The 14078-nt window shown below is 30.7% G+C and overlaps 3 protein-coding genes across 3 annotated transcripts; 2 read left to right on the top strand and 1 right to left on the bottom strand.

The window, feature by feature from the left end:
* The first annotated feature begins 372 nt into the window (after positions 1-372).
* Positions 373-1030, top strand: LOC106757520 (auxin-responsive protein SAUR71-like). The gene has a single exon (XM_014640191.2). It carries the CDS (start codon positions 459-461, stop codon positions 831-833), a length of 375 nt encoding a protein of 124 aa, XP_014495677.1. The 5' UTR covers positions 373-458; the 3' UTR covers positions 834-1030.
* Positions 1031-8283: 7253 nt separating this feature from the next.
* Positions 8284-10569, bottom strand: LOC106757235 (membrane magnesium transporter). Its single transcript, XM_014639861.2, has 4 exons — positions 10380-10569; positions 10230-10282; positions 10051-10151; positions 8284-8611 (listed from the first exon to the last, which is right to left on the bottom strand). Exons 1-4 carry the CDS (start codon positions 10450-10452, stop codon positions 8518-8520), a joined length of 321 nt encoding a protein of 106 aa, XP_014495347.1. The 5' UTR covers positions 10453-10569; the 3' UTR covers positions 8284-8517.
* A 2268-nt stretch (positions 10570-12837) lies between these two features.
* Positions 12838-13245, top strand: LOC106756916. Its single transcript, XM_014639514.1, has one exon. It carries the CDS (start codon positions 12838-12840, stop codon positions 13243-13245), a length of 408 nt encoding a protein of 135 aa, XP_014495000.1.
* The last annotated feature ends 833 nt before the right edge of the window (positions 13246-14078 follow it).

Genomic DNA, 14078 nt, shown 5'->3' with positions numbered 1-14078 from the left:
AGTAGTTAGATATTAAAATATATATATCGTAGTCATAGAGACAGCAAATTAGTCCCAAAAGGATAAAGTACTTTGGTTCTCAATTATGGTACACCACAGTCATACAAACAGCACATTAGGCCTAAACAATATTGTCTGCTTAGTTTTGGGGCTAAGAAGAAAGCCCCGCGTATAAAATTAGAGAACAAACCGACGCGTCAAACTTGCATTAAATGGTACGTACCTAGCTGCAGCACGCGGAAAATTAGACATGGCTCCACATGCAACCAGAGAAACTTCCTGTGTCTTTCATATGCTTTATAAAATCCACACACACAACATATATATATATATATATACAACGGCAACTGGCACTGAAAGATCCAAAAGCTTGTTTGTTTCAACACTAACTGAATCTAGCACACAGCACTATCGTCATTGTCAATAAGCAAGAACATTGAAGAGTGAGATATAGAGTGATGGAGGTTGGAAAGAAGAAGATGCTCAAGTCTTTGATCTCAAAGGTGATGAAGGGTCTTCCGTTCTTGGCACCCAATGGAGCACGTACGAGAAGGGTTTGTTATGTGAGTGACATTGACGAGGAAAGCGAAAATGCGACGAGGGTGCCAGAAGATGTTAAGGAAGGACATTTTGCTGTTATTGCAATTCACGGTGAAGAGACCAAAAGGTTCGTTGTTGAGTTAGATTATTTATCTGATCCTGCTTTCTTGAAGCTGCTGGAGCAAGCTAGTGAAGAGTATGGCTTTCAACAAAAGGGTGCACTTGTAGTTCCTTGCAGCCCTCAAGAACTTCAGAAGATCATAGACAACAAACGACTCAATGTCACTTCCTAATTAACACTCTCTGTTACACATATCTATTCATACTTTTCCCCTTTTTTCAAACATCTGGCAGAGCTTATTAGACATCCATCTAATGGCTTTACCTATTGCCAATACTTTTTTTTTTTTTTCAATGTAGCTTGAACATATGACATTGTCTGTGTGATAACTTATTCCACAAATTTTACAGAAAGGAAAATATACAATATAGTTGGTCATGTTTTACTTTTGATCAGAAGAGAGTATATATATATATATATATATATATATATATATATATATATATATTCGTTGCATATTATGGAAAATGAGTTAACGTGTATAAGTGCATTATTCAGGTTACAGTGATGGACTAGCTGTCTAGTATAAATATGGTTCTCATCCTCTTACACGGTCTAGGATAATGCTACTCATTATACTTACAAATCAATTATATTTAACGATTTCTTAATTATGTTTTAAAATTATGTCGTTAAAAAATTATATAATGACTAATTGAAAAAAAAATCTTGTTTCATTGACATTGTTATGACGTACTAATACACTTGAGAATTACAAACTTTAACGTAACCCGACATGTGCGCAGCTCCCCAAATATTATTATTATAGGAGAAGGAAAATGACTGGTGGATACTCCTTTGACGTAGACACTTAGGAAAAGATATGATTATTAAAAATTACTTTTTGACACATTTTTATACTCTGATACATTATTTTTTGTTTTTTATTATAAAAAGCATGTAAAATGAATATTAATGTATTATTATTTGTGTGTATTAATTAGAAATTTGAAATAGGTTGTGTAAATAGGTATAGGAAAAGAGAAAGAGGAGAGAATATTGAGAGTGAATGGTGGTGGCTGTATCACATGCAACGGTTTCCTTTTACGCGTTTAATCAGCAAGCTATGATATTCCCCTTTTTCTCTTATCTGTTGGCCGTACGTACCCTTTGGGCTACAGTGTCATGGATTTTGTTTCGTACACATGAAAGTTCAATATTTGAAATGTTAACAAAATTGTCATAAACAAATTTGGAGGACACCGCCCGAGAATGATTGGGAAATAGTTATCAATCATTGCATACTCAATCCATCACACAAATGACTCACACACGTCTTTTTATATTTAACTTACTTCTTTTCTTTTCTATTTTATCTTTGAGGCTCTGTTTGTTTAGAAAAATAGATACCAAGAGATTGATTTCAGTAGACTTAAGAAGAAGAAAAAGAGAAAAAAAGTTATATTGTTTAAAATTGGTAAAAAATGAAAAAAATTAAAAGAATAATTGTTTAATCTTTTTGAATGTTGTAATGGATTTAATAGATTAAAAAGACGTTTTAATTGCTAAAATTAGAAAATTGTCATTTTATCTTTAATAGAAGTAAGTTAAAATGTTTTGGATGTGGAGTTAAACTCCTCCTTCACACTTTTCTGTTAATTTTGTCAATATTATACATAATCTTTGTTACAATATTTATTAGGCTTCCTCATTCAGTTTATAAATTGAGTGGATAGATACTTGTTAAAGATGTTCAAGTCAGTTAATTATGTTCGATTGATTATTATAAAGTCTTAAATATGTAATAAATGGAATCGCTTACCTTATCTCTGTATTTATTGGTTTCGAATTGGACTTTTAATTAGAGTTGACCTAGTTATGGCCTAAAAGTTGATAAGCGTATTTTATCTCTTTTTACTTGTTAAACATATTGTATTTGTGATGATGATTTGTCTTAACAGTATAATTACCAATCGCTTAGCTGCGAAAACTTTGATCAAATGGTCAACTAATGCAACGTTCATTTAGTATTGGAGAAATCTTCAACGTTCCTTTGGAAACGTTGATCGAGCGATCAACTGCAAAAACATTGATTAAGCGGTCAACTGTGGAAATGTTGATCAAATAGTCATACCGTACATAAAATAAAATATAATGAGTGTAAATTATATTAATATGAGATGTAAATTATTATTTAAAATAAAAAATCTAATATGTAAAACTATATTTAAATAAAATATAATTAATAGAAACTGAGTTCTAATATAATTCTGAGTGAGTGATTAGTTTAAAAAAAATACTATTATGAAATGTGAGTTAGTATTTAAAATAAGTTGAAATAAAATGTTGGTGATTACTTTAAATAAACTAAGTAATAAATAAACTAAGTAACAATTTAAATAAGTGAAATTCTAAGTAATAATTTTAGTGAGTGAAATTATTTTATACTGAGATATGGTTGTTTAAAGTTAATGTAAATTAAAATACGAAGAATTTGTTATTCTTGTAATTTAAGATATGGTGATGTGACTTTTTTTTTCTATTTACTTCATACAAAGATTTAAAAAAAGAAAAACTCAATCCTTCAATTCTTTAAATCTGTCAATTCAAATAAGTTTATCCAAACAATCTTAGCATCTACATTTCTTTCTCCTTTACACTAAATCATCCAAAAAAAAAACATAAATAATAAGAAATTACAATGAAATATTTGGTATAAGAAAAAGAAGGAAAAGAAGATAATATTGTAGAAATGGTCCGTACGATGTCCCGCGTGAAGAGAAAAGGACTAAACAAATGAAAATTTTGCATTAAATGAAGTGTTTCAGTGCCAACAGGCAAACACTCCTCCACACCGTCTCTCAACAAATTCATGTTTCTTTTTCTCTTTATCTCAATCTCATTTTTTATATATATTATAAATAAAATGTTCACATTAATCATTTTCTTTTCATCACAATTCCCACATTAAAATCATGAAAATTTCCAGCCTATGTGTCAAGCTAACTAGATCTCTTTTCTCATCTCATCAAGACCAAAATAAATCTTCTTCATTAACACCCTAAATCCCTCATTATGATATTTAATTATTTTAAATTAAAATGTTTAACTAAACTGTTATACTCACACCCATTATATTAGTCAACTTAGATAAAATTGTAACTAAATATTTTATTATATTACTAACTGTATAATCATAATCCAATTAGTATTAATCATATTTTATGATAAGTTAATTACCATCAAGTTTAATCATAACCATTTCATATATAGGTTACATTTGTTTCGGATGCTTGTTATATTTGTTATTGACTGTGTCAACCATCTAATTAATAGTTAACCGTATAATCATATAATAGAAAGAACAATAAGCTTATAACATTACGAAATAAATTCCACAAATTAAAATGCAATTAATGGTTTTGAGATGTTGATTAGAGCTGTCCAATAACTAAGGAGACCAAAATTGGATTGATTCAATAAGTTTTATAATTTAAATAAATTTAATTAAATTAGGTCAAATTGATTTAATTAATTGATTGATTGAATTCAGAGGAAATCGTATTATTTATAATAATTTTTATGTTTGTGATTTATTTATTTATAATCCAAAGCAGCCCAATAATCTGGTGAATTACAGCTCATGAAGCATCACATGGAGCTGCTTTCCCTTTGTTGACCATACGCTATGCTCTCATATATTAAATTGTCCCATTTTTATTTATATAATATATGTAATTTCCATTTGCGTGTGAAAACCCTATAGCTCAAGTGCTTCCAGCATTATATTATAGTGTTCTAAAATCGGACTAGAAAAAAACCAACTCTTTAAAAAGAAACTTTCAACACCAACAACAAGACAAATCATAACAACACGTTTTTTAATAACGGAAACTGTTTTCCGTTATCATTGCAACGAAAAGTATCGCCAGTGGAAAAATCTTTCTCGACCTTTTTATCTTAAGTAAATTATATAATTGATAAACTTTTATTATGATTTTTCTTAATATGTTTACATTATTTTTTTTATCAGTAAGTGTATATATTGTAGAAAGCCATTCCCTATCACAATCAAAATAATCTCAAGAGGATATTGAGCAAGTAATTCAGGAAACTTGAAAGGTATTGGTTTTGTTTATAACTCTTCACACATATAAAATATTATACCTATTACTACATATTATATTAGATGGATTGGTGCAACTTCTAAGTTTTTTTAATTCATTTTGATCATAAGAATTACAAAACACATAATTTTATTTTCATTTACATTCACACTTAAATTTTAGTCGAAACTATTAATAATGTTTATAAATTTCTTATTTCTAACATAAATATAATATGTCATTTGATTTCTTGTCAAAAAAAATTAAATGTTGATTTCCATCTAAGATAACAAAATATTGTGAATGAATTTCGTTTATTATATCCAAAATGCAATTTATGGTTCAAAATAAATTGTCAAGAGGGCACACGTTGTCTTTTTGTACTCTATCATATGAAATATGTTCACCAAAACAGGACACTTGTTCGCCATCCTCTACTGCAACTTTAGATATATCTTCCCTGCTCCTTAAGACTTATGAGTAAAAAAATTTGTTACTTTCACAACAACACTATACTTAGCTCGATTGAAAGAATCGCATGCAACGAACCCAACATAAATGTATAACTTGTTCGTTAATTTATAGGAAGAGAAGCAAAGAAAACATGACATAAAAGGAACACAATACAGTTTCGTTTCTAAACCAAATATTTCATAATCGAGGAAGTGACATCATTTCACATAAAATGGTTTTAAAAAAATAAATTTTTATAATTTTTTTTAAAAAATAAAAAATATGAATAAATAGTATGAAATGAATATAAAAAATTATATATATTAAAATATCATTTTCTATGTATTCATAAGAAAAAAGTTAATTTGACTCCTGCTTAAAAGAAACTTTCATTTGAGACGATTTATATGAATATAATTATTATTTTAAATTAAAATATTATTATTTAACATATGAATAATCTTAAATAAAGTTTATAGTTTTGATTGGATTATAAAATTAGTTTTACCTTTTGGTGGGTATAAGCTTTTAAGCCATACTATGTGGCGTGGAAAAATCTTTTAGGAGTAAAAGTATGGTTAAGCATGAATGCTCGGGCCTAACTAAGAGGCATTGGTTTGGCACCTCATTGCCTTCCTTCCGCCTGCCTAACTTGGATGGTCTATATTTTTTATTTGCACTCTTATTAAATTACTTCGTAAACATATTTAAAACAAATATAAAATCAAATTTTAAATTAAATATATTTTTCATCTTCAAATTATATTAAAAAATTGCATATATGCTTATTATTTCCTTCTTACAATTATAAAAGTAATATAAAATGTAATAAACGTGAAAAAATAAAATTTCTTAGTGATTATAAGTTTTGTGAAGGAAAAATGTTTCATATGATTTTTTATAAGGTATAGGAAAAAATATTTATATATTTAATTTGTAAAATATAATATAATTATTGAAAATAATTTTGCAATGAAAAACATATATTTGTTTATTTTTTTTATTCTTTTGTAAATGTTTGTACAAATATTAAAGGTTTTTAAAATTAAAGGTTATAAAATTGGTAAATGGAACTCATGTTCATCATTTGGTATATTTGGTATTTGTATATGGAAAACTTTAAGTATACATTTTGTTTGATAAATTTGTCATTTGAAGAAGTTGGAAAACACACACATATATAATATTATACCTATTGCTACATATTATATTAGATGGGTCGGTGCAACTTCTAAGTTTTTTTAATTCATTTTGATAATAAGAATTACAAAACGCATTATTTTATTTTCATTTACATTCACACTTAAATTTTAGCCGAAACTATTAATAATGTTTATAAATTTCTTATTTCCAACATAAATATAATATGTCATTTGATTTCTTGTCAAACAAAGTTAAATGTTGATTTCCATCTAAGATAACAAAATATTGTGAATGAATTTCGTTTATTATATCCAAAATGCAAATTATGGTTCAAAATAAATTGTCAAGAGGACACACGTTGTTTTTTTGTACTCTATCATATGAAATATGTTCACCAAAACAGGACACTTCGAGTCATCCTCTACTTCAACTTTAGACATATATCTCCCCTGCTCCTTAAGACTTATGAGTAAAAAAATCTGCTACTTTCACAACAACACTATACTTAGCTCGATTGAAAGAATCGCATGCAACGAGTCCAGCATAAATGTATTCCTTGTATTAGTATTTGGCAATTCCTACTTTATATTTATATTTAACATTAAGATATTACTATAAATAGGTTGTAACTAATTGTAAATGTGAAAGGGAGTTCTAAATATCATTTACTTTCTAACAATTATTATTGTCTTTACATAAAAGTTTTAGTAAATAAGTTATCGTTTAAATCATTTTTTAGTTCCTAAGTTAAGTTCTGATATTCAGTTTAGTCCCCGCTTTTAAAAATGCTAACCTTTAGTCCCTATGATATGAAAAATGTATCAAATCAGTCCTATCCGTTAACAAATCTCAAGTTTTTCATTAAGTGATTTGTTGTTCATAACACCTTCCGTTAACAAATCACAAAATATTGGATACCTAGATATGAAGATTTGATACATTTTTCATATCATAGAACTAAAGGTTGACATTTTTAAAATCGGGGACTAAACTGAATATCAGAACTTAACTTAGAGACTAAAAAAGGGTTTAAACCATAAGTTATTTAGTTATCTACACTCCATTTCTCAGTTAAATTTAACCACTAAAAAAATACAAAGAGAATAAACAATAAAATGCATTCATTTAATTTTATCCATGGTTAATGATTCATTCGTTATTTCTCAAATTTTAATCAACCTCTTATCAAAAAGATTCACCCAACCAAATTTTAAATACTAGATATACGTTTTTGAAAAATTTAAAAAATATATTTTAAATTTTTTCCTACAGAATTTATTTTCAAAACATTTTTAAAAGTACAGTTAAAAATATCATGTATATTTTCCAAAATAACATTTTTATGGAAGATTGTCGATTCAATCATGAAAAAAATTATTAAAACACGAATTAGATTGGATTTTCGATTACATCTTTAATGGATCAAAATAATTTAATAGATATTTTGATCAGATCCATTACAATCTAAATAAAATGGAACTGATCCATTTATTTGACACTCCTAATTTGAACACCGTTTTCAAATAGGTGAGATGTAGTGCTACACTGTTGAAAGAAAACCTTTTTCCTTCGGAAACTAAGCTGCTTCTGTTTTAGTCTTTGGTTGTTTGGAACTAAAAAATCAGTAACTAAACTGTCATTTGCATTGATTTTGTAGTTTTATGCAAATGGCAGTGAGTGGAAATGTGGTACTTGTTGATATGGTATTTCCCTAACTAGGTCTGAAGTATGTGAATCGCATATGCAAAGATATAACTTCATCTTGAATTCAAGACTTCTATCGTTAATATCCATCAATTCCCAAATCAAATTGCAACACCAGCTTTGAATTGAACACCCCATTTTAGTATCCTATTGGGCAAAATTATTTGTAATCACCACACACTGGAGGACTCATTCCTCTAAATGAATGAGATAAGTTGCTGTCATTTTCGACAGTCAAAGCATATAACTCCCCTAGAATGTTTACTTGACGCCTAATTTAGCAAATAATTTTTAATGGATATGGTTGAAAGTGCAAGCTAACTCTTCATATGTATGATTCAAATAATAACATTCTGTCTAAATTACTATGTCAAGTGGTCAGCAAAGAAAGTACAAGATACAGAAGAAAACTGCCAGACTCATGCATCAAACAACGGACATTCAAACGCGCATCCCAAATTTTTAATTTTCTAGAGTAAATTTTTTCCTCTTCGTGAGGGATAGCAGTCCTCATTGTCTCAGCTTCACATCCAGTTCCACAGGAAAGACCTTGCCTCGGTGATTGAAGATCATGAAGTCTAGGTTGGCAGGTAAAGAGACAATCCTGCAACCAAGGAGAGAAAATCAGGTTATGGGGATCCACATAATTCCATAATATGTAATATTTGCCACTAGTGCCAGTGTATAGGACTACTACACGAAGGCACAACCAGAGAAATTACAATGGTTTTCAAGAAAAACTTTTCAGATAAGTGCCTTTACATAAATAGCTAAATACCCAAGTGACAATATGATCAGGAATTTTGACGTAGGACCCTTCAAATTTATAAATGTAAATGAAATAAGTGGGTCCATATAGAGCCCAAACAGTAAGTTTATTCAGGATTCCATTAAAAAAACTTCTATTCTATATGAGCACATCTGAATTTTTAGATAAAGTATCGGAACCTATGGAAAAATATAAAATCAAACAAGTTATTTAGCAAATAAAAAGAACTAGAAACTACGTCAATGTCTTACCAAGTATAATCTACGTGCATAAAATACCCCTTTTTCTTTCTCATTTTTTATTAATGATGTGGATAGTGAGTATATTAGCCAAATCAAACCCAGCCACCCATAATCTACCAACAGTGTATGAATGCAGAACTTGACAGGAGTAACTTAAGTGGCCCCTAATAATGGACTCCGGTAACAGAACTGGATTAGAGTATGCAAAATAAAACAGTGTACATTGACAAAAAAAATCCCTATTTTTTGATCTGTATCAATGAAATACAAGATCAGAAACAAAATTGAAGATACAACGATAGTGCAGATGAAACGACCCTTGGGCCAAGCACTCGAGATCTGGACTCTCCTCTAGCTTGATATTTAAATCAATGAAGACATATCAACAATTATTGGGTTTATACATCCAGATCATACCTCCTAGAATCTCCATTCTAAACCATCATGGAAGACATCCACTTCATAAAGCATGATAGAAAACAAAAGATTTGATTGGTATATATAACAGGAAAATCACAAGAGATTTGCATTGATTAATCATAATCCTATCAAATTATGCCTCTAACGTGAGATTCAAAACACGCGAAAATAACAAAATAAAATGACAGAAGCCAAAAACAGCACCAAATGTGAGAAACTTAACTTATATCCTCTGATAAACGTTTCCAAAGGAACAGAAAAATACGATAAATTACTTCATAAGGTAAAATTAACTAAAACATAATCTAAAAATCAACTTTTAAGAAAACTAATATGAAAGAACTTTTAGATATTAGCTTACTGACGAGCCAATTTTAGCTCATGCATAATCTTATTTCATATTTTTCTCTTTATTTCCTTATCACAGGGTGCCTAACATAAAGTTCAATCTTCCAAAACTAATAATTAAAAATTCAATTCCCCTAGAAGACCATTCACCACATCTAATCCAAACAAAAACATAGAAATAAGAGATGATATTTCACAATCAATTTCATCAGTTCATATTCATCTGGTTACAGCTACATCCATCCTAGCATTAATTTTAGTTACCTGTTCTCCTCGGAGTGAGGGAGTATGGATTTAAACTTCCCGGGCACAGTGAGCGCAGCCCAGAAACAAAGCAGCAGCCCAACAAACAGCTCAATCACCACCTGCATTATTCCCAAAAAAAGTAAGATTAGATACATTACATGAAAATAAACCCTAGAGTGCAGCGTTAATCAAATTACGTTAAATGGAGGCCCTGAAAACTCCTCCTCTGTAATCTTCAACAGACCCCTGTCTGGAACAAAAATCAGATCCAATTTCAGATCCACGAGCCCTAATGCTCAAACACATAATAAAAAGTAAAACAATCATAAGAATGAGTTGTAGAATACAGTGGATAGTGGAATAAGCGGCGTGAAATAGAACCAGAACACCCAAAGCACCGACGGTTAAAGCTAGACCCATTTATACGATCTTCTTCGTCTCCCTCTGCAACACCTTCAAAGGGTTTTCAATCGCCGGTCACAAACGCCAATTTCAGTTCTACCCAATCCTCGCCTACAATTACTTTTTATATTTTCAATTCATTTAACTACTAAAACATATTTTTTATAATAATATACATAAGATTTCTTTTTTATTACGTTATAGAGAGATACATTTTATAATGTTTTTGAATAATTAAAAAAGATTAAGATAATTATGAGAAGAGAAGCGGAATGTTATTAAAATAATTAAAAAAATTCTCGTAAGTCCCAAAAACAGAAGTATCAAGCAACATTTAGATATATATATATTATAATTTTTATGAGGCTAATATAACTTATTCTATTATTATAAATCTTTATCTTTCTAATTTTAAGATATTATCCAATGAGTATAGATATCTTGTATCATCTCAAAATCTGAATTTTTGGTCCAACATGAACAGTTGCAACACAGCAAGAAGAATCACGGGCCACTGACAAAAACGGAGCCCAAGAGCAGCCCTCCTACTAATACGATAAACCAACCTAAAAAGAACATCCAAACACGGCTTGTTATACTGTTTACGAATCTAAGTCATATTGCAAAATCTAAGACACAATAAAACAACCTCAATCTATCGTACAAAAATAAAACCAAAGGACAGGCAGGTATCTAGTCCGTACATATAATGCTTTTCTCATGGTCGGAGATCTTTGGGCTTAAACATAAGTAATAATCGTCCGACAAACGTCACATATCATTTCACTGTTTTTCAGTGGGCTTCTTGGGCTCTTTTAGTTCACAATAGGCCTTTATTATAGTGAGTCTATATTTTTAAGGCTCACTTAAGTTTCAGTGGCAATTTCTTTCTGCACCTCCACCTTTTCTTCCTGCACCCCATAGGCATGATGAAATGGTAGTTTTACAATGGTGCGAGGACCACCGCTTGTATTGAGGCGAACCTGAAGACTTCAAACCACTACCGCCTTCCAAAGTTGAGGGAGTTTTCCTTCATCAAAGAGGTCTGGTGCAAGCGCCACACTCCTAATGGGAGAACCTGACCTTCCACACCGATTACGACTACCTAGTCGGAGCCCTCAGTGATGCCTTTATATTTGAGCAGTGAATTGAAATTGGAGCACAGGGACTTCACCGCCTTGTTGTGCTGCCTCTACTTCCAGCGGCCAAACAGATTCAAGAGAGGATGAATTTTAGAGGGAGTAGAGAAAGAGAAAGAAGGGAGGTGCGAGAAGAAATAAGTTGTCCTGTATCCGTTATTGGGAAGGGCGTGCAGTTATGATTAAAAGTTAAGGAAAAGATAGAATGGGTTAGTGGGTGGAATATTTGTTAGAATGAGAGAAGTCAAGGTTTGCGGGAGAAACAGGGATCATGTTCCTATATGAAAAACAACCCACGAGTTTCTAGGCTTAGGGTTGGTAATTTGCATTTGAATGATTGGAGAGAAAGAGATGAAATTATATGATATGATAGACGTCATTGCTTCCTCAGAATATTATTATTAGTAATTTGGTGGAAATTATGGCACACTGACAAGTGGTTGGAGAAGATAACCTAAAAATGGGTTATGATTAAAGAAAAGCATTGAATGATGGGTGTGACGTGGAACACAGTAGAAGTATGCAGTACTTTTATGAACACCCACACGTGCGTATCCACGTGGGAAGTTCTCAGTGGGTGGTACAGAAAAACACGACATGATGGCTACAACAAACACACATCACACATCACACTTACATTTCAACCTTGTCAGTACTGCACGTGTTTCCCACTAGGTCCCCTCCCTCCCTCCTTCTTCCTATACTCTTTCTTATCACTGTATATATATATATATATATATATGACACATTTGATTAAATAAGAATATAAGTAAATATTTATTTTTATATAGATTTTAAGTACAACTGAAATTACCTAGCAAAAACTGTCTTAATCACTGTCTTTGAAGCTATAGATAGATAGATTTTCATTTTCAAGCATCTTTGTAGAAAACAACCTATTTAATTATTTAACTATTTAAACATTTTAACTTGCGGTGAATTTATGGAGGAGCAGTTAGTTTTAATAACAAATAAAAGACCAAAATATTCGTATAAAATATTAAATAATTATTTTGACATAAAACATTGCGATGATATATTTGACATTACTGTATTTCCAAATAATATATAGAAGTCTTTCAGAGTTAATTATCTGTTGATAATTGTTTATTTAAAATTTAAAATCAATTGCTTTAGTAACATTTTAGTGTGTATATATATAAATAGGAAAAACCAAAAAAGCTAAGGCAAAGGCGTGTTTCTTTACTGCAGTTTCACCAACCATTTTCACTCTAATCATGTCTCTAAAGTCAACTAAAGTCATATGGAATTATCTCAAAGAAGAATATGTGAAGATGATCGTATTAAAGGCATGAAGGTGTTGAATCTCATTAGAGACTTTGAATTGCAAAAGATGAAGGAATCTGAAACTATCAAGGAGTACTTTGAGAGGCTTCTGAAAATAGTAAGATTGCTTGGTTCTGAATTTAAGGACTCTCGTATTGTTGAAGCTACCATAACCACCTTAGAAAACACTAAGGATTTTTCCAAGATCACTTTGGCAGAGTTGTTGAATTCCTTACAAGCACAACAACAACGAAGGGCTATGAGAGAAGAAGGTTTTGTTGAGGAAGCCTTGCCTGCTAAACATGAAGACAGTTGGAAAAAAAAAAAAAAAAGGAACCAACAACCAAATAGAGAAGGTGTTGTCAGAAATGAAAGCAAAGTATGAAGCTCCAAGGGAAAGTATCCTCTTGCAAGCATTGCAACAAGATGGGTCATCCTCCATTCAAGTGTTGGAGAAGGCTTGACACTAAATGCACCAAGTGCAATCAACTTGGGCATGAAGCTATCATATGCAAGAACCAAAATCAACAGGAAGAAGATGCTCAAATTGCAAATGAAGAGGAGGAAGATCAACTTTTTGTTGCAACATGTTTTTCAACCAATGCTTCAGGTGAATCTTGGCTAATTGATAATGGTTGTACAATGACCTTTTACAAGGCACTCTTTAGAGATATGAGGCCAACTAATGTCACCAAAGTCAAAATAGGCAACAGGTTTATATCTCAGTAAAAGGAAAGGGGACATTTGCAATTACAAGACACAATTTATTTAAGACCTTGTTTTCGTTCCTGAAATTGACCAAAATTTATTAAGTGTTGGACAACTGATTGAAAGGAGATTTAGAGTTATTTTTAAAAACAAAAATTACTTGATTAAAGGGAAAAGCTTTGCAATAAACCATTGGAGGAGGAGCAAATTGTTTTTCATTCAAGGAAAATGTGACAGAAATCTGGCACAAGAAGCTAAGACATCCTCATGGTATTTTGGGTGCAGAGAGTTTGTTTTATTTTGCAGCAATGACTGCAAAATTAGTTTCGATCCTTCTCAATGTGGTTATTGTTTGCCATGGAAGCAAAATAAATTTTTTTCATTAGAAAGGTTGATAGGGCTTAGAACATGCCCCTTCACAGTGATGTATTTGTTGCCCCTTCTAGCTACAATGTTAGGGCCATGATGGTATAATGGGTGACCATGGACGAACCAAGAAACAATTTAGTA

This window comes from Vigna radiata, chromosome 3 (genome assembly GCF_000741045.1).
Source record: "Vigna radiata var. radiata cultivar VC1973A chromosome 3, Vradiata_ver6, whole genome shotgun sequence".
NCBI classification, from domain to species: Eukaryota; Viridiplantae; Streptophyta; class Magnoliopsida; order Fabales; family Fabaceae; genus Vigna; species Vigna radiata.
Note: the sequence above shows the minus strand (reverse complement) of the source record. Positions and strands in the feature narration are given on the sequence as shown.

Coding starts and splice junctions, on each gene's coding strand:
- LOC106757235 (XM_014639861.2), bottom strand. CDS start 10,452: ATGGGTCTAGCTTTAACCGTCGGTGCTTTGGGTGTTCTGGTTCTATTT. Junction 10,283..10,379: donor CGCTTATTCCACTATCCACT/GTATTCTACAAC, acceptor TTTTTGTTCCAG/ACAGGGGTCTGTTGAAGATT. Junction 10,152..10,229: donor TTTCAGGGCCTCCATTTAAC/GTAATTTGATTA, acceptor GGAATAATGCAG/GTGGTGATTGAGCTGTTTGT.
- LOC106757520 (XM_014640191.2), top strand. CDS start 459: ATGGAGGTTGGAAAGAAGAAGATGCTCAAGTCTTTGATCTCAAAGGTG.
- LOC106756916 (XM_014639514.1), top strand. CDS start 12,838: ATGGAATTATCTCAAAGAAGAATATGTGAAGATGATCGTATTAAAGGC.